General features: G+C 53.5%; 1 protein-coding gene across 1 annotated transcript in view; it reads left to right on the top strand.

Moving 5' to 3' along the window:
* LOC127567109 (pleckstrin homology domain-containing family G member 4B-like) overlaps positions 1 to 19,802 on the top strand; it is a 53,477-nt gene extending 33,675 nt beyond the window's left edge. The window contains exons 13-15 of the mRNA XM_052009787.1: positions 1,807 to 1,984; positions 5,321 to 5,422; positions 19,657 to 19,802. Of these exons, the coding sequence (XP_051865747.1) occupies positions 1,807 to 1,984; positions 5,321 to 5,422; positions 19,657 to 19,676 (300 nt within the window). The 3' untranslated portion in view covers positions 19,677 to 19,802. The remainder of the gene's footprint in view (positions 1 to 1,806; positions 1,985 to 5,320; positions 5,423 to 19,656) is intronic.
* Positions 19,803 to 20,458: the final 656 nt, after the last annotated feature.

The following is a 20,458-nucleotide window of genomic DNA, read 5'->3' as shown; positions in this document are numbered from 1 at the left end:
CTGCTCCTCATCATGATGTTTTGAATCCATAAGTTCCAAAGTAGGCCGATAACAGGAACGGCAGGAACTCCCACTGCTTGTTTAGGCCCAGTCCCAACCCCAGCACACCCATTCTCGCTAAACGCCAGCAGACCAAGAGAATGAGACAGTGAAAAACACCCAGCAAAAGCTGCAGAAATCTAAACAGTCACAGAAAGGCTGAGGACTGCTTCAGAACGTTAACACATTCCCTCCCAAACAATCCCTTCCTCAGCGCCCCGTCTCACTGACTGTTCCCACTAACAGTAACCCAGCTCCCTCACACCACCCCTCAGTGACCCCTCTCCCCTAGTGTCCCGTGTGACTGACTGTGTCCCCACTGACGTTAACCGAGCTCCCTCACACCGTCCCTCAGTGACCCCTCTCCCCCGGCACCCCGTGTCACTGACTGTCCCCACTGACGGTAACCCAGCTCCCTCACACTGTCCCTCAGTGACCCCTCTCCCCTGGCGCCCCGTGTCACTGACTGTGTCCCCACTGACGGTAACCCAGCTCCCTCACACCGTCCCTCAGTGACCCCTCTCCCCCAGCGCCCCGTGTCACTGACTGTGTCTCCACTGACGGTAACCCAGCTCCCTCACACCGTACCTCAGTTACCCCTGTGTCCTCACTGACGGTAACCCAGCTCCCTCACACCGTCCCTCAGTGACCCCTCTCCCCCAGCGCCCCGTGTCACTGACTGCGTCCCCACTGACGGTAACCCAGCTCCCTCACACCGTCCCTCAGGATATCTCTCTGCTTCTCTCCACTGACTAAGTTGCAGCCCTTGGTTCCAGAAAGAAAATGATCAAAATTTGGGCAATAGCTCTGCAGGTACCAATGCAAAATAGTAACTGGGTTCGATAGGGTAGATGCAAGGAGGATGTTTCCCTGATTGGGCTGTTCAGAAGCAAACTCTCGAGGTAAAGGGTTGGTGGAGAAAGACTCCTTGCACCATTGCCACAGTGTCTCAGTGAGACTGCCCCTGGAATATTGCGGACAGGTCTGGTCTCCCTCCCTAAGGAAGGGGAGATGTGATAGAGGGAGTGGTTCACCAGATGGTTTCCAGGGATGAGGAGGGATTTTCCCACAGGGAGAGATTAAGCACACGGCTCCTGAACTGTCTTGGAGATCAGGGGAACGAGAGGAGATCTCCTTGGGATGCAAACATTCTTGCAGGGCTCGCCAGGTCGACGCAGATTTTGGGAACTAGAGCTGGGAGCCCACACAAGAGATAGGGCGAGGAGGTGGAGGAGAGAGGAGGTGGAGGAAGAGTTGGGGAGAGAGGGGAAACGGAGGGGAGGGGGCGACGGGGAGTGGCAGTAGGAACAGGGGGAGAATTGGAGAGAGAGGAGGTGGGAGGGTGAAGAGAGGGGAAGGAGAGGAGAGGTGGAGAGGGGAGGGGAGGAGAAAGGGAGGGGAGAAGAGGGAAAGGGGCAGAAGGTGGGCGGGGGGAGAGGGGAGGAGGAAGGAAGTAGAGGAGAAAGGGAGGTTTGGGACTGGCATTTTAATGTTTATCAGTACGTTAACCGGTTAATCTGGCAGTTACTGGGGGTTTTCTTTCTCGAATCACTTGGCAACCCTGAGGGCTGTCAACAAAGTGGAGTGTGCCGAGCCACCCCAGCCCCAGACCTGCCCGTGTCAGAGGCGCAAGATGGCACCCCCCCCCCCCCCCGGCAGGCAGGGAGGGAGGGGCGGGGGCGAGGCAGTCCTTTCTCACCGGCTGCTCGCCCCCCTCCCCCCACCGAACTCCCCCCCTTCCTCAACCCGCTCTCCTCCCGCCGGCAGACGGCGGACATGGGGCTGACGGAGAACATCGGGGACACCGGGCTGCGCTTCGAACTGTGGTTCCGGCGCCGGAGGTCGAACGAGGCCTACGTCCTCCAGGCCGAGACGGCCGACGTCAAGCGGGTGTGGACGCGGGACATCGCCCAGCTCCTGTGGAGGCAGGCATCCAGGAATAAAGGTGAGCTGCAGAGGGCTGGGGAGGGGGAGGGTGGGTGGAGAAGAGCCCCGCCAGCTCAGGATACCCTACACACTCACGACTGCATGGCCAGCTTCTGCTCTGACTCCACCTACAAGTTTGCAGATGATACCACCTGTTGTGAAACAGGGTTGAGGTCTCGGAGGCAAGGACTCTGAACACAGTGTTGGAGATAAATGATTTACAGGAAGTCCCCGGATTACGAACGAGTTCTGTTTTCGAGTCTGTTCGTAATTCGAATTTGTACGTAAGTCGGAACAGTTACTGTTTAGATAGAATAGAAAAGGTAATGATTAAAGGTTAACACTTACTCTCGTTCCAGTTGATGTCTTGCATACTGGAAGGGGTCTTAACTAACAATTGTTCTCCCTCGGGCTGATGAACCGCTTAAAACATGCAGTGTTTTGAGCGTCGCACGAAGTAGTTCGCCCGTTCGTTAGTACGAACCGTTGTGTGTAACTCGATTTTTTTAAATGATAGGCTTTACCGAGGTCAGTTCGTAAGTACAGGCGTTCGTAAGTCGGGCGTTTGTAACCCGGGGACTTCCTGTATTTACAAAAGACACACACAGGGAAAGGGTAACGGAAACAACACACACAGGCGCACCATTTATAGCGAGTGTGGGGAAATCGCAACAAGGGTAGAATACACACACACACACACACACACTCACACACACACACTCACACACACACACTCACACACTCACACTCACACACACACACTCACACACTCACACACACACTCACACACACACACACACTCACACACACACACACTCACACACACACACTCACACACTCACACTCACACACTCACACACACACACACACACACAACGAACTAGGTAGGTATTGGAATTGGTTTATTATTGTCACTTGTACCGAGGTACAGTGAAAAACTTGTCTTGCAAACCGATCGTACAGGTTAATTCAATACACAGTGCAGTTACATTGAGTCAGTACAGAGTGCATTGAGGTAGTACAGGTAAAAACAATTACAGAGTAAAGTGTCACAGCTACAGGGAAGTTCAGTGCAATAAGGTGCAAGGTCACAACAAGGTAGATCGTGAGGTCAGAGTCCATCTCATCGTATAAGGGAACCGTTCAATAGTCTTATCACAGTGGGGTAGAAGCTGTCCTTGAGCCTGGTGGTACGTGCCCTCAGGCTCCTGTATCTTCTACCCGATGGGAGCGGAGAGAAGAGAGAATGTCCCGGGTGGGTGGGGTCTTTGATTATGCTGGCTGCTTCACCAAGGCAGCAAGAGGTAAAGACAGAGTCCAAGGAGGGGAGGCTGGTGTCCGTGATGCACTGGGCTGTGTCCACAACTCTCTGCAGTTTCTTGCGGTCCTGGGCAGAGCAGTTGCCGTACCAAGCTGTGATGCATCCGGATAGGATGCTTACTGTGGTGCATCGGTAAACGGGAGAGATGGGACAGGGTGGCACTTTTGTCCCTGGAGTGGAGGAGGCTGAGGGCTGACCTGATAGGAGAATATGAGAGGCGTAAGAGTAGTTAGTCAGAGACTTTTTCTCCCGTGGACAGGGTATGAAAAGTAAAAGGAAGGGGGCCAGGTTTAAGGGGAGAGGACGGAGTTTTAATGGGGAACTGAGGGGTGCGTTTCCTGAGAGTGGCGTCGCAGGTAGACAGGGCAGTGAGGAGGGCGTTTGGCACGCTGGCCTTCATCGGTCAGGGCATCGAGTGTAGGAGTTGCGACGTTACCATGCAGTCGTGCAGGGCGTTGGGGAGGCCGCATCTGGAGTATCGCGCCATACACAGAAAGTGCCAGAGGAACTCAGCTGGTCAGGCAGCATCTGCGGAGGGAAATAAAGTCGACGTTTCGGGCCGAGACCCTTCGTCGGGACTGGAAGGGAAGAGGGCAGAGGCCAGAATAAGAAGGTGAGGGGAGGAAGGAGCACACGCAGGCAGGGGACAGGTGAATTCAGGTGATAGGCGAGGATAGGTTGAGCGAGCTGGGGCTTTTCTCTTTGGAGAGGAGGAGGATGAGAGGTGACTTGATAGAGGTGTACAAGAGGCACAGATCGAGTGAGACTTTTTCCCAAGGCGACAATGGCTAACACGAGGGGACATAATTTTAGGGTGATTGGAGGAAGCTGTAACGGGGATGTCAGGGGGTAAGTATTTTACACAGAGAGTGTTGGGTGCGTGGAATGCACTGCCGGCAGAGGTTGTGGGGGCAGATACATTAGGGACATTTAAGAGACTCTTAGATAGACACATGAACGATAGAGAAATTGGGGGCGATGTGGGAGGGAAGGGTTAGATAGATCTTAGAGCAGGATAAGATGTCGGCACAACACTGTGGGCCAAAGGGCCTGTACTGTGCTGTAGTGTTCTGCGTTCTATGTCCAGGTGAGAGGGGAAGGTAAGGGGGAGGGGGAGGAGGGGGGTGGGAGATGTAATAAGCTGAGAGGTGGGAGGTAGAAGGGGCAAAGGGCTGAAGAAGGAGGAATCCGGGAGGAGAGGGCAGTGGACCATGGAATAAAGGATGGGGGAGGGGAGGGGAGGAGCTGGGCAGGTCATCAAGGCGGGGGAAGGGAGCCACAGGAATAAAGGGGGGGGGGGTTTAAGAAGAAAAGGAAGGGGAGGGGTCACCAGAAGTTGGAGAAGTTGATGTTGAGGCCGTCAGGTTGGAGACTCCCAAGGCGGAACACGAGGTGTCGCTCCTCCAACCTGCGCCTGGCCTTCACACAAAGAGTGCTGGAGGGACCAGTATTGTGTGCAGTTTTGGTCAGCCTGTTATTAGGAGAGACGTCATTGAGCAAGGAAGGCTTCCTGGAATGTTGCCGGGACTCAGGGAGGTTTGTTAAGCCAGGACTTTATTCCTTGGAGCGTAGGAGACTGAGGGGTGACCTTATAGAGGGGGCATCAGATGCAATCACTGCAGTTAAGAGATAAGATTTCTTTATTAGTCACACGTACATTGAAACACACAGTGAAATGCATCTTTTGTGTAGAGTGTTCTGGGAGCAGCCCGCAAGTGTCGCCACACTTCCGGCACCAACATAGCACGCTGACGACTCCCTAACCCGTACGTCTTTGGAATGTGGGAGGAAACTGGACCAGGACTTCAGTAGGCACAGTGTAGAAGGATATGGTCCCAATGCGGGCAAATGGGATTGATGTAAATGGGGGGGAAAGGGTCAGAATGGACAAGGTGGGCTGAAGGGCCTGTCTCTGTGCTGGATGACCTGATGACTCTGTCAACAAAGGGTCATCTAGCACAGAGACAACGTCAGGGGAAGTCGGATCCTGCTTCCTAAACCTCACGGTTCTCTTCTCTTCCCCCACCCATCCAGAGCTGCGACTGCAGGAGATGGTCTCCATGGGGATGGGGAGCAAGGTGTTCCTGGACCTGCAGGCTTCCGACGATGTCGTTGACCAGAGCGAGACCGGGAAAGGTAAGAGAGTGTACCCCCTCAAGCTTGCGGTATGTTGTGTGCAGGTCTGGCCTCCCTCCCCGAGGAAGGGGAGGCGTGCGGGAGAGGGGGTGCGGGAGTCGAGACGTCCTGCTCCATAATCATACAGGGTCCTGGTCAGACCGCCCCTGGGATATTGTGCGCAGGTCTGGTCTCCCTCCCCGAGGAAGGGGAGACGTGCGGGAGAGAGGGTGCAGCGAAGGTTTACCTGATCGATCCCTGGGATGGGGAGGGGAGGGCAATTGTCCCATGAGGAGAGACGAGGCAGTCCAGTTCTGCACTCTCTGGGGTTCAGGAGAACGTGAGGAGATCTCATTGAAATATGCAAAGTTCTTACAGTGTCAGTGCAGGAAGTATACAGCTGTATCCGGCTGTATAAGGTATTGGTCTTGGTTTATTATTGTCACTCGTACCGAGGTCCAGTGAAACACTTGTCTTGCATACGGATCATACAGGTCAATTCATTACACAGTGCAGTTACATTGAGTCAGTACAGAGTGCACTGAGGTAGTACAGGTAAAAACAATAACAGTACAGAGTAAAGTGACACAGCTACAGAGAAAGTGCAGTGCAATAAGGTGCAAGGTCACAACAAGGTAGATCATGAGGTCATGGTCCATCTCATCGTATAAGGGAACCGTTCAATAGTCTTATCACAGTGGGGTAGAAGCTGTCCTTAAGTCTGGTGGTACGTGCCCTCAGGCTCCTGTATCTTCTACCTGATGGGAGCGGAGAGAAGAGAGAATGACCCGGGTGGGTGGGGTCTTTGATTATGCTGGCTGCTTCACCAAGGCAGCGAGAGGTAAAGACAGAGTCCAAGGAGGGGAGGCTGGTGTCCGTGATGCACTGGGCTGTGTCCACAACTCTCTGCAGCTTCTTGCTGTCCTGGGCAGAGCAGTTGCCGTACCAAGCCGTGATGCATCCGGATAGGATACTTTCTATGGTGCATCGATAAAAGTTGGTGAGAGTCAAAGGGGACAAACTGAATTTCTTTAGCCTCCTGAGGAAGGAGAGGCACTGGTGAGCTTTCTGGAGTATTGTGTGCAGTTCTGGTTGTTATGGTATAGGGAGGGTTGGATTCAGCCGGAGAGGGTGCAGAAAGGATTCACGAGGATGTTGTCTGGTGTGTCGGAGGTTTGAGGGGAGACCTGACAGAGGTTTATAAGCTTAAGAGAGGCAGAGATAGGGTAGAGAGTCTGAATCTTTTCCCCAGGGTAGAAATGTCAAATACCAGCGGACGTGCATTTAAGGTGAGAGGGGGGAAAGTTTAAAGAAGATGTGTGGGGCAGGTTTATTTACACAGAGAGCGGTGGGTGCCTGGAACAGGCTGCCAGGGGAGGGGGTGGAGGCAGATATGACAGTGGGGTTTGAGAGGCTGTTTGACAGACACAGGAACAGGCCAGGAATGGGTGGCATACGGCTCGTGTGCAGGGCAGACGGGATTGAGTTCAATTTGGCGCTGTGTCCAGCACAGACACGGTGGGCCGAAGGGCCTGTCCCTGTGCTGTACTGTTCCACGTTCTGAATGCCGGAGGGACTCAGCGGGCCGGGCGGCATCCGTGGAGGGAGACGGACAGCCAGCTGCATCCAGGTGAAGGGTCTGTCCGTTTCCCCCACACCCCCTCCCCACAGATGCTGCCCGACCCACTGAGTTCCTCCGGGGGTCTGTGTGTGGCTTCAGATTCTGACTCCTGCAGCCTCCTGTGTCTTCTTGCCATCCGGGAGACCACCCTGGGGTTTATACGTCTGCCCTCAACTGGAGTATTTTGTGTCTGGTTCTGGTGGCCTCGGCACTGGCAGGATGCTGAGGCTTCAGGGAGGGTCCAGGAAAGACGGGAGAAAGTTCCCTGGGGTGGGTGGAGCTTGCTCTGTGCTGGGAGATGACACGCAGCAGTGAGTGGGCGAGCAGGCTCGATAGGGCCGAATGGCCTGCTCCTGCTTCTGTTCTTGCGTGGGGAGGAGGCGGCTGAGGAGGGGGGGCAGGGGTTGGGGGGAGACTCGATAGGAGTGGGTAAAACGATGAGGGGTCTGGGCACAGCAGAGGTTGTTCCTGTGGGAAGAGGAGTCTACGGTGAAGGTTACAGGTATAAAGGGGTAGAGGATCAACAGGGAGGCGGGGGAGAGATGTATTGGTTTATTATTGTCACGTACCGAGGTACAGTGAAAAACTTGTCTTGCACACCGATTGTACAGGTCAATTCATTACACAGTGCAGTTACATTGGGTCAGTACAGAGTGCATTGATGTAGTACAGGTAAAAACAATCACAGTACAGAGTGAAGTGTCACAGCTACAGAGAAAGTGCAGTGCAATAAGGTGGAACGTCACAACAAGGTAGATCGTGAGGTCAGAGTCCATCTCATCGTATAAAGGGAACCGTTCAATAGTCTTATCACAGTGGGGTAGTAGCTGTCCTCGAGCCTGGTGGTATGTGCCCTCAGGCTCCTGTATCTTCTGCCTGATGGTAGTGGAGAGAAGAGAGAATGTCCCGGGTGGGTGGGGTCTTTGATTATGCTGGCTGCTTCACCAAGACAGCGAGAGGTAAAGACAAGAATCCAAGGAGGGGAGGCTGGTGTCCGTGATGCGCTGGGCTGTGTCCACAACTCTGCAGTTTCTTGCGGTCCCAGGCAGAGCAGTTGCCGTACCAAGCCGCGATACATCCAGATAGGATGCTTTCTATGGTGCATCGATAAAAGTTGGTGAGGGTCAAAGGGGACATAACGAATTTCTTTAGCCTCCGAGAAAGTAGAGGCGCGGACGAGTTTTCTTGTCCATGGCGTCTGCATGGTTTGACCAGGACAGGCTGTTGGTGATGTTCACTCCCAGGAACGTAGCGTGTGGTCGGAATCTGGAACACACTGCCCGCAGGCGAGGGGGAGGCTCCTGCCTTCGTGAGGGAACCGGGGTAGATGTATGGTGAGGGAAATACTGTACGGTAATCGGTAATTGGTTCACGTGTACTGAGATACGGTGATCAGCTTTTGTTCTGCAGGCCATCCAGACAGATCATTCCAAACACAAGTACATCGAGGTAGTACAAGAGGAAAGCAGATTGCAGAGTATAGTGTCCCAGTTACAGAGAAAGTGCAGTGCAGGCAGACAATAAGGTGCCAGGGCCATGGAGACTGGGAGGTCAAGAGCTCATCACCAGAGTACACGGGGTCCATTCAAGAGTCCGATAACAGCGGGGTAGAAGCTGTCCTTGAGCCCCGTGGAACGTGTTCTCAAGCTTTTGTATCTTAGAACATAGAACATAGACCATTACAGCAGAGTACAGGCCCTTCGGCCCACAGTGTTGTGCCGACATTTTATCCTCCTCTTAAGACCCATCTAACCCTTCCCTCCCACATCGCCCCCCATTTCTCTATCATTCATGTGGCTAAGAGTCTCTTAAATGTCCCTAATGTATCTGCTCCCACAACCTCTGCAGGCAGTGTGTTCCACGCACCCACCACTCTCTGTGTAGAGAAACTTACCCCTGATACCTTCCTCCAATCACCTTAAAATTATGTCCCCTCTTGTTAGCCATTATCACACTGGGAAAAAGTCTCCGACTGTCCACTCGATCTATGCCTCTTGTACACCTCTATCAAGTCACCTCTCATCCTCCTCCTCTCCAAAGAGAAAAGCCCCAGTTTGCTCAACCTAGCCCCCCACCTATTTTTCTATCATTCATGTGGCTATCTAAAAGTCTCTTAAATGTCCCTAATGTATCTGCCCCCACAACCTCTGCCGGCAGTGCGTTCCACGCACCCACCACTCTCTGTGTAAAAAACTTACCCCAACATCCCCCTTATACCTTCCTCCAATCACCTTAAAATGATGCCCCCTCGTGTTGGCCATTGTCGCCCTGGGAAAAAGTCTCTGACTGTCCACTCGATCTGTGCCTCTTATCATGTTGTACGCCTCTATCTTCTGGGGAGGGGAGAAAGAGATATGACTGGGGTGGGAGGAGGTATGTCATTATATTGGCAGCCAGGAGGAGTGGAACTGCAGAGTTTGCTCTGGTAGAGAGTGTGCACAGGCACGATGGGCCGAACAGCCTCCTTGTGTGCTGTAAGTGTTTTATGATTCACTGAATCCTCCAGGGGAGGAGATATGCCGTCTGTCCTGACCCCCCCCCCCCAATGTATCCAGTGACCCCACTCCCCTGGCTCTCTGGGGGAGGGGGGGGTGTGAGAGAATTCCCGAGATTCCCTGCCCTTCCTGCAGATGAATTTGCTCTCCATCTTAACTGGGCACCCTCTCATCCTGAGTGTGTCCCCACTCCCCCTCCCCCAGTTCTGGATTTCCCCCCACCACCAGGGGAAACACCCTCTAAGCATCTCCCCCCCACCTGAGGAGACCAGAACCGTCCGCATTGCACCAGAGGTGGTCCTGCCAACGCCTTGCCCAGTCACAGCGGGACTTCCCCACCGCCGTCCGTGGGTGTGATGGCCCTTTAAGTAACAAGGGATTCTGGGCTTGCCAGGATGGAGCGTGTGACAGCTTCGGACCGGCAGGGAGAGGTGCCAGGAGTCTGTCCGCACCCTGGTTAATGGACCCTTCCACTGGCAGGAAATGCCCTCTTCTCAGAGTGTGATTTCCTCTCTGCGGACCCGACCCGATGTTTGTCCAAAGACAGACTCCCATCCACCGGAGGAAATTGGGTTAGGGCGGAGAAATGGAGCGTTTCCGGTATCGAGTGATCCCCGAGCTCGAAATTCCTTTCCTCTCCTTGGCGAAGGGAGGGAGGAACCCACGGACGGGGAATGCAGGGGACCAGACCTCCCTGCTCTTCACATCTGAGAAGGGACGTACCCAGGCTGGGGGGCGGGGGGGGTGGTGGGTGGGGGAGTTGGGGGGAATGGGGATGGAGCGGAGAAGGTTTGCTGGGTTGGTTCCACAGTGGGGGCGAAGGGGTTGCCTCACCGGGAAGGGCCGGGAGGGCTGGGGACCGCCCTCGTTGGGGTTCAGGGGAACGGGAGGGGATTTCATTGGTATTGGTATTGGTATTGGTTTATTATTGTCACTTGTACAGAGGTACAGTGAAAAACATGTCTTACGAACCAATCGTACAGGTCAATTCATTACACAGTGCAGTTACATTGAGTCAGTACAGAGTGTATTGATGTAGTACAGGTAAAAACAATAACAGCACACAGAGTAAAGTGTCACAGCTACAGAGAAAGTGCAGTGCAGTAAGGTGCAAGGTCACAACAAGGTAGATCATGAGGTCAGAGTCCATCTCATTGTATAAGGGAACCGTTCAATAGTCTTATCACAGTGGGGTAGAAGCTGTCCTTGAGCCTGGCGGTACGTGCCCTCAGGCTCCTGTATCTTCTGCCCGATGGAAGAGGAGAGAGGAGAGAATGTCCTGGGTGGGTGACATTCTCTCTTCTCTGTCCACGTTTGGCCCCCTCTGAACCCCTCCTATCCATGGACTTATCTAGACGGCTTTCAAACATTGCTGATGTGTCCAACTCAATCACTATTTCCGGCAGCTCGTTCCAAACACGCACCACCCTTTGTGTGAAGAAGCTGCCCCGATGCCCCTTTTAAATCTCTTGCCTCTGATTTCAAAGCCATGCCCTCTTGGGTTTAGCACCCCCTCTCTGGGGAAAACAGACTGTGCTTTCACCTGTCTGTGCCCCTCATGATCTCGTACACCTCTATCAGGTCACCCCCTCAATCTCCGACATTCCAGGGAGTAAAGTCCTAAGTCTACACAACCTCTCCTTGTAACTCAGGCCCCCAAGTCCAGGCAGTGTCCTGGTAAGTATTTTCTGCACTCTTTCTAGTTTAATAAAATCTTTCCTCTAACCGGGTGACAATACTCCAGGTGTGGCCTCACTAAAGTTTTGTATAACTGCAACGTGACTTCCCATCATGCACCCTAGAAAGCATCCTATCTGGATGTATCACGGCTTGGTACGGCAACTGCTCTGCCCGGGACCGCAAGAAACTGCAGAGAGTTGTGGACACAGCCCAGCGCATCATGGACACCAGCCTCCCCTCCTTGGACTCTGTCTTTACCTCTCGTTATCTCGGTGAAGCAGCCAGCATAATCAAAGACCCCAACCCACCCGGGTCATTCTCTCTTCTCTCCTCTACCATCGGACTTAAGGACAGCTTCTACCTCACTGTGATGAGACTATTGAATGGTTCCCTTATATGATGAGATGGACTCTGACCTCACGATCTACCTTGTTGTGACCTTGCACCTTAGTGCACTGCATTTTCTCTGTGGCTGTGACACTTTACTCTGCACTGTTACTGTTTTTACCTGTACTACCTCAATGCACTCTGTACTAACCCAATGTAACTGCACTGTGAAATGAATTGACCTGTACGATTGGTACGCAAGACGCGCCTTTCACGGTACCTCGGTACAAGTGACAATAATAAACCAATACGAACTCCATAAGACATAGGAGCAGAATGAGGCCATTCGGCCCATCGAACCTGCTCCGCCATTCGATCGTGACTGATTTATTTTTCGTCTCAACCCCATTCTCCTGCCTTCTCCCCGTAACCTTTGACGCCCTTACTAATCAAGAACCTATCAACCTCCGCTTTAAATACCCCAAGTGACTTAGCCTCCACCCCCCCACAGACTCGCCGCCCTCTGGCTGAAGAAATTCCTCCCCATCTCCGTTCTAAAGGGACGTCCCTTCATTCTGAGGCCGTGCCCTCAGATCCCAGACCCTCCCGCTGATGGGAATGTCCTCCCCATGGCCAATTCCTATACTCAATGCCCACTGCCTGGGACTGACGTTGGGATGGTGTTTCCCCAGGGTGTTGTGTTTCAAACTGGGCAGGGGGTGGGGGTGGGGGGGGGAAGGGGTCACAGTTTCAGAATAAGATGTAGGTGGAAGAAGAGGTCTCGCTCCAATTACACAGGATCTTGGTGAGACCACCTCTGGAATATTGTGTACAGGTCTGTTCTCCCTACCTGAGGAAGGGGGAGTGGGGGGAAGACGTGCGAGAGAGGGAGTGCAGTGAACGTCCACCCGATCAATCCCTGGGAAGGGGAGCAGGAAAGGTGAGGAATTGTTTTGTGAGGCGAGGTGACAGGGGAAATTCAGATTTAAGTAGACAAATCTGGGCTTCAGACAAAAAGCACCTGGTCTCTGTAGCCATGGGACTAGAAGGTTGTAAAAAGACGATCTGATTCACCCACAGTCTGCGGGGTGGGATCCAACATCCTGTCCCACTCAGGACCGTGAGACCCTAACCCACCTCCTCGAACAGGGGCCGTTCCCCACTGTCAATACGTGACAGCACTGCCCGTCCTATGAGTAGATGTGCATAAGTAACCCCGCCTTGACCTCTGAGACCCCACACCCTTTCCTTTCCAGCCCCCTTGACCTTCCCTGAATTCAGTCTCTTTGCCTTCAGCTGCCTGGGCTCCCCACAGCCTCTGGAATTCCTTCCCTAAGCATTGCCCACCTGAGACCCGAGTAAGGATCTAGACCTCTGTTCTAACATCTCCTGGCAGGGTTCATGGTCAGATTGGTATTGGTATTGGTTTATTATTGTCACTTGTACTGAGCTACAGTGAAAAACTTGTCTTGCATACTGATCGTACAGGTCAATTCATTACACAGTGCAGTTACGTTGGGTTAGTACAGAGTGCATTGATGTAGTACAGGTAAAAACAATAACAGTACAGAGTGAAATGTCATAGCTACAGAGAAAGTGCAGTGCAATAAGGTGCAAGGTCACAACAAGGTAGATCGTGAGGTCAGAGTCCGTCTCATCATATAAGGGAACCGTTCAATAGTCTTATCACAGTGGGGTTGAAGCTACCCTTGAGCCTGGTGGTATGTGCCCTCAGGCTCCTGTATCTTCTACCCGATGGGAGAGGGGAGAAGAGAGAATGACCCGGGTGGGTGGGGTCTTTGATGATGCTGGCTGCTACACCAAGACAACAAGAGGTAAAGACAGAGTCCGTGGAGGGGAGGCTGGTGTTCGTGACGTGCTGGGCTGTGTCCACAACTCTCTGTGGTTTTTTCGGTCCTGGGCAGAGCAGTTGCCGTCCCAAGCCGCGATACATCCAGATAGGATGCTTTCTGTGGTGCATCGATAAAAGTTGGTGAGAGTCAAAGGGGACAAACCGAATTTCTTTAGCCTCCTGAGGAAGTAGAGGCGCTGGTGAGCTTTCTTGGCCGTGGCACCTACGTGATTTGACCAGGACAGGCTGTTGGTAATGTTCGCTCGCAGGAACTTGAAGCTCTCAACCCTCTCGACCTCATTGAGAACCGCTGTGAAGGCTTTAATAATGCAGAATGGGTGCTATGTGAATGCAAGTTGTTGTTGTTGGTGCTGCTGTTTGACCGCCGCCCACCTGGCGGTGCTGTTGCTCCATGGGGTTGGTGGGGGGGGGGGGGAAGGAATTGGCCAATCAGCATCCGACGGCACCAACCTGCCCCCTGTTGGCTGCAGATGGTGCTGCAGAGCCACTTGGTCCCAAGTCCAGTTTACTGTCAATGTGACCAGGTACAGTGAGGTACAGGTGCAATGAATAACTTGCTTGCTGCAGTATACAGGCACGTAGGTACAGGCAACACACAGAGAACACTAGTTATGCAGAAATTAGTAGTAACACAAGAAATTCTCCAGATGCTGGAATCTGGAGCAATACACAAAAAGTGCTGGAGGAACTCAGCAGGTCAGGCAGCATCCATGGAGGGAGACGAACAGTCGACGTTTCGGGTTGAGACCCTTCATCAGGGCTGGAAGGGAAGAGGGCAGAAGCCAGAATAAGAAAGTGGGGGGAGGGGGAGGAGCACACGCAGGCAGGGGAGAGGTGAGTTCAGGTGGTATTGGTATTGGTTTATTATTGTCACTTGGACCGAGGTCCAGTGAAAAGCTTGTCTTACAAACCGATCGTACAGGTCAATTCATTACACAGTGCAGTTACATTGGGTTAGTACAGAGTGCATTGAGGTAGTACAGGTTGCATTGATAGGCGAGGATAGGTTGAGTGAGCTAGGGCCTTTCTCTTTGGAGAGGAGGAGGATGAGAGGTGTCTTGACAGAGGTGTACAAGAGGCACAGATCGAGTGGACAGTCAGAGACTTTTTCCCGGGGCAACAATGGCCAACACGAGGGGGCATCATTTTAAGGTGATTGGAGGAAGGTGTCAGGGGTAAGTTTTTTTACACAGAGAGTGGTGGGTGCGTGGAACGCACTGCCGGCAGAGGTGGTGGGGGCAGATACATTAGGGACGTTTAAGAAACTTAGATAGACACATGAATGATAGAGAAATGGGGGGGGGGCGATGTGGGAGGGAAGGGTTAGATAGATCTTAGAGCAGGATAAAATGTCGGCACAACATTGTGGGCCGAAGGGCCTGTACTGTGCTGTAGTGTTCTATGAGTCCAGGTGAGGGGGGAAGGTAGGTGGGTGGGGGAGGAGGGGGGGGAGATGTAATAAGCTGAGAGGTAATAGGTAGAAGATGCCGAGGGCTGAAGGAGCAGGAATCCGGGAGGAGGGGGCAGTGAACCATGGAATAGAGGATGGGGGAAGGGGAGATGGGCAGGTCATCAAGGCGGGGGATAGGAGCCACAGGAATAAGGGATGACAAAGGAGTTGGGGGGGGGGGAGAAAAAGAAGGGGTGGGGTTACCAGAAGTTGGAGAAATCGATGTTGAGGCCATCAGGTCGGAGACTCCGAAGGCGAAACACGAGGTGTCGCTCCTCCAACCTGCACCTGGCCTCAACGTGGCCGTAGAGGAGGCCGTGGGCAGACATGTCGGCGCGGCAGTGGGATGTGGAACTGAAGTGGGCGGCCACCGGGAGGTCCCGGCCGTTGCGGCGGACGGAGCAGATGGCTTATTATTGTCACGTGTACCGAGGTACAGTGAAAAACTTGTCTTGCAAACCATCTGTACAGAATTGATCTGTATAAACAGAGAGTAAAAACTACAGACCTCTTGCACTACTACCTCTTGCACTACTACCTCTTGCACAAGTGTGCAAAACAAAAACAAGAACATAGTGCAAAAAAACAAAGACACAATCAGAGACAAGTCCATGGTAGTGCAAGAGGCAGTCCGTAGTGTACAAGAGCTGAGGGAAGGGTTGGGGTTGTGCCGGTCGGTTCAAGAACTGAATGGTTGAAGGGAAGTTGCTGTTCCTGAACCCGGTGGTGTGGGGACTTAAGGCTCCTGTACCTCCTGCCCGATGGGAGCTGGGAGAAGATGGCATGGCCTGGATGGTGGGGATCTTTGATGAGGCAGCGCCTCCTGTAGATGTTGTCAATGGTGCGGAGGGCAGTACCCATGATGGACCAGGCTCTGTCCACTCCCCACCTAAGCTAGATGGGACATACTTGACCTGGGCACCCCTCGGACACGAGGGGGAACCGGTTGGGGTAAATTAAATTGGTTTATTATTGTCACACGTACCGAGATGCAGTGAAAAACCTAGTTTTGCATGTCATCCATACAGTATCCATGAGTATAGTATTAATGGTAGGACTCTTGGCAGTGTGGAGGATCAGAGGGATCTTGGGGTCCGAGTCCATAGGACGCTCAAAGCAGCTGCACAGATTGACCCTGTGGTTAAGAAGTGTATTGTCCTTCATCAACCGTGGAATTGAATTTAGGAGCCGAGAGGTAATGTTGCGGCTATATAGGTCCCTGGTCAGACCCCACTTGGAGTACTGTGCTCAGTTCTGGTCGCCTCACTACAGGAAGGATGTGGAAGCCATAGAAAGGGTGCAGAGGAGATTTACAAGGATGCTGCCTGGATTGGGGAGCATGCCTTATGAAAGCAGGTTGAGGGAACTAGGCCTTTTCTCCTTGGAGCGACGGAGGATGAGGGGGGACCTGATAGAGGTGTATAAGGTGATGAGAGGCATTGATCGGGTGGATAGTCAGAGGCTTTTCCCCAGGGCTGAAATGGTGGCCACAAGAGGACACAGGTTTAAGGTGCTGGGGAGCAGGTACAGAGGAGATGTCAGGGGTAAGTTTTTTTACTCAGAGAGTGGTGAGTGCGGAGAATGGGCTGCCGGCAACGGTGGTGGAGGCGGGTACGATAAGAGTCTTTTAAGAGACTGTTGGATCGGTACATGGAGCTGAGAAAAATAGAGGGCTGTGGGTAAGCCTGGTAATTTCTAGGGTAGGGACATGTTCGGTACAGCTTTGTGGATGAAGGGCCTGAACTGTGCTGTAGGTTTTCTATGTTTCTATGTTTCTAGATCATTTCACCACATCAGTACATTGAGGGAAAAGCAGTAGCAGAACGCAGAGTGAAGTGTCTCAGCTACAGAGAAAGTGCAGCGCAGGCAGACAATAAGGTGCAAGGGCCACGACGAGATAAGTTGTGAGGTCAGGAGTCCATCTTATCGTTCTGGGGGACCGTTCAATAGTTTTATAACAGCGGGGTAGAAGCTGTCCTTGAGCCTGGTGGTATGTGCTTTCAGGCTTTTGTATCTTCTGCCCGATGGGAGAGGGGAGAAGAAAGAATGTCCTGGGGTGGGTGATTATGCCGGCTGCTTCACTGAGGCAGCGGGAAGTGCGGACAGTTGGGTTGGTTGCAGGGTTGGGTAAGTCAGAGCAGGAGCAGGGCGCGGTTAAAATCCTTTACCCGGACCCGGCTAAATTTGCCTCTGTGTTTATGTGTGATGCGTTATAAGGGCACCTTTTACTACCCAGTGGCTTTCCAGCCACTGAAGATGGTATACACAGCAAGATCCCACAAATGATTAAAAGACCTGGTTTGCCAAGTTGTACTGGCCGACGGAGTAAGTTTTATATATAAAACAAAAGTTGTTCGTGGGACATGGAAGCTGCTGGCATTGTGACGTTCGATGAGATTCCCAACGCCCAGTCCCCAGACCACCGACACCCTGGGGTCACCCACTGACCACACACCCAGAGCAGGGCAGAGACTTGGGGGTGGGATCCCGGGATGAGGGACCTGCCTCCTGACACCCCTACGACCTTCCCAGCAGGCCCTGGTCCGGGGGGGCAGGTGACGGGCCACTGCCCGCTCGTCCTGGATGGACCTGCCCACAACCCCCCCTCGCTCCCCTCCCCAAACCCTTGCCCCCGCCCCCCCCCCCAACCACCACCACGGGCCCACCTTGACCGCAGTGTGTGTCATCTACCAAACCCGCTGTGGTTACTGGACAAGGGTGGTCCGACGCCACCCCTCCCACCCAGGGGGACAAGGAGGGGGGGAGGGGGGCACCGCCACCCACAGGTCCCCCACCCCCCCCCACCCCCGACAGCTCCACGGGAGCAGGTTCCCCAGAGGATTCACAGCGGTTCAAGGAGGCAGCTTGCGTACGCGGAGTGCCCCCCTCTTTGCCCGCCTGAAGGTGGCCACAGCTCAAGTTCTGGCTGCACCTCAGCCCCGCGCTGTGGATCTACGGAACATCATTGACTTCAGGAAAGGGGGCGGTGTACGTTCACCTGTCTACGTCAACAGTGCTGAGGTCGAGAGGGTCAAGAGCTTCAAGTTCCTAGGAGTGAACATCACCAACAGCCTGTCCTGGTCAAATCACGTAGACGCCACGGCCAAGAAAGCTCACCAGCGCCTCTGCTTCCTCAGGAGGCTAAAGAAATTCGGTTTGTCCCCTTTGAGTCTCACTAACTTTTATCGATGCACCATATCGTATCTGGATGTATCATGGCTTGGTACAGCAACTGCTATGCCCGGGAACGCAAGAAGCTGCAGAGTTGTGGACACATCCCAGCGCATCACGGACACCAGCCTCCCCTCCTTGGACTCTGTCTTTGACAAGATCCAAATTTGCGGGTGACACCAAGATTGGGGGTGTAGTGGACAACGAGGAAGGCTACCAAAGCTTGCAGCGTGATCTCAACCAGCTGGGAAAATGGGCTGAGAAATGGCAGATTGAATTTAATGCAGACAAGTGTGAGGTGATGCAGTTTGGGAGGGCAAACCAGGGTAGGACCTGCACAGTGAACGGTAGGGCTCTGAGGTGTGCAGTAAAACAGAGAGACCTGGGAATACAGATTCATAGTTCCTTGGAAGTGGCGTCACAGGTAGATAGGGTCATAAAGAGAACTTTTGGCCTTCATAAATCAGGGCATTGAGTACAGGAGTTGGGATGTTATGTTGAAGTTGTGCAAGATGTCGGTGAAGCCGGATTTAGAGTATTGTGTGCAGTTCTGGTCACCTACCTACAGGAAAGACATCAATAAGCTTGAAAGAGGGCAGAGAAAATTTACAAGGATGTTGCCGGGACTTGAGGACCTGAGTTACAGGGAAAGGTTGAATAGGTTGGGACTTTATTCCCTGGAGCACAGGAGAATGAGGTATACAGAATTCTGAGGGGTATAGGTAGGGTGAATGCATGCAGGCTTTTTCCCCTCGGGTTGGATGAGACTAGAACTAGAGGACATAGATTTAGGGTGAAATATTTAGGGGAATCTGAATCGTAGAACATAGAACAGTACAGCACAATACAGGCCCTTCGGCCCACAATGTTGTGCTGACCTTTAAACCTCTCCTAAGACTATCTAACCCCTTCCTCCCATATATCCCCCTATTTTAAATTCCTCCATATGTTTATCTAGTAATCTCTTGAATTTGACCAACGTACCTGCCTCCACCACCGCCCCAGGCAGCGCATTCCATGCACCAACCACTTTCTGGGTGAAAAATCTCCCTCTGATATCCCCCTTGAACTTCCCACCCATTACTTTAAAGCCATGCCCTCTTGTATTGAGCATTGTTGCCCTGGGAAAGAGGCGCTGGCTGTCCACTCTATCTATTTCTCTTAATATTTTGTACACCTCTGTCACGTCTCCTCTCATCCTCCTCCTCTCCAAAGAGTAAAGCCCGAGCTCCCTTAGTCTCTCCTCATAATGCACACTCTCTGAACCAGGCAGCATCCTGGTAAATCTCCTCTGCACCCTCTCCAACGCTTCCACATCCTTCCTGTAATGAGGCGACCAGAACTGGACACAGTCCTCCAAGTTAAGAGGGGAAATTTCTTCACTGGTGCTTTCAATTCCAGCACTGAAGAGAAGTTTGGATAGGTACTTGGATGGGAGGGGTCTGGAGGGATATGGTCCGAGTGCAGGGAGGTGGGACTGGGCAGGAGATCGGACCGGCAAGGACTGGATGGGCCAAAGGGCCTGTTTCTGTGCTGTAGTGCTCTATGTGCACACAGATAGGTTTTGCAGTGTGTCAGATTCGTGTGTGTGTGTGTGAGCAGAGACTGTATGACACCTCTACTTCCCAACACCCACAGGTAAGGCAGTGCCCAAGTGAGCGGACGGACGGACTGACCTGTGGAAATGGGAGGGAGGGGCTGCCCGTGGGACCGAGTGGTGTGGACGGGGCCCCTCCTCCTCCTCCAGCGGACAATCCCAGCCAGCAGATTCGAGGGAAGTGGGCAGACCGCCCTGCGGAGACCAGGTCCCTCCCTCCTCGCCTCTCCTCCGTCCTCCAGCGGACCATCCCGGGAGTCGAAGGGAAATCAGAGACACCCCTCGTGGAGGATCAGACGCTTCCTTCCTCGCCCTCCTGAACCCCAGCGGACAATCCCGGGACCCCGAGAGGAGGGAGGTCGGCAGAAACGGCCCCCATCCCTCGCATCGTTCCTCCGTACCCTCCCCGAACCCCGGCGGACAATCCCAGGAGCCAGAGAGGAGATCAGCAAATACGCCATCGGCGACGAACTCCTTGACCTCGGCCTCCCTTGCACTCTCCCTTCCCTGCCTCAACGGGGCGAGGCACCCTCGACTGGGCACTGGGCCCTTCCCAACTCTGGGACCGAGTGTTTCATACCACTGGCCAAAGCGGCCGTCCTGGGGCTTGGGGAGCAGACCCAGACTGTCCCAGGGAGACCTCGCTCTGTGGACGGACCCCCGCATCCCCCCCCCACCCCCGAACACTCCACAATGCCGAACGGGGGGGGGGGGGAGCCCGGCCTCTGGGTGGCAAGGTCAGACCCTGGGGCTCGCAATCGTGGGGAGGGGGGAAGGGATCTACTGTCCCAGGCCTGAGGAGAGGTGGGCTGGTCTGGGTCACTGCGGCGATCCGGGTCTCCC

This window comes from Pristis pectinata, unplaced genomic scaffold (genome assembly GCF_009764475.1).
Source record: "Pristis pectinata isolate sPriPec2 unplaced genomic scaffold, sPriPec2.1.pri scaffold_113_arrow_ctg1, whole genome shotgun sequence".
Classification (NCBI taxonomy): domain Eukaryota; kingdom Metazoa; phylum Chordata; class Chondrichthyes; order Rhinopristiformes; family Pristidae; genus Pristis; species Pristis pectinata.
Note: the sequence above shows the minus strand (reverse complement) of the source record. Positions and strands in the feature narration are given on the sequence as shown.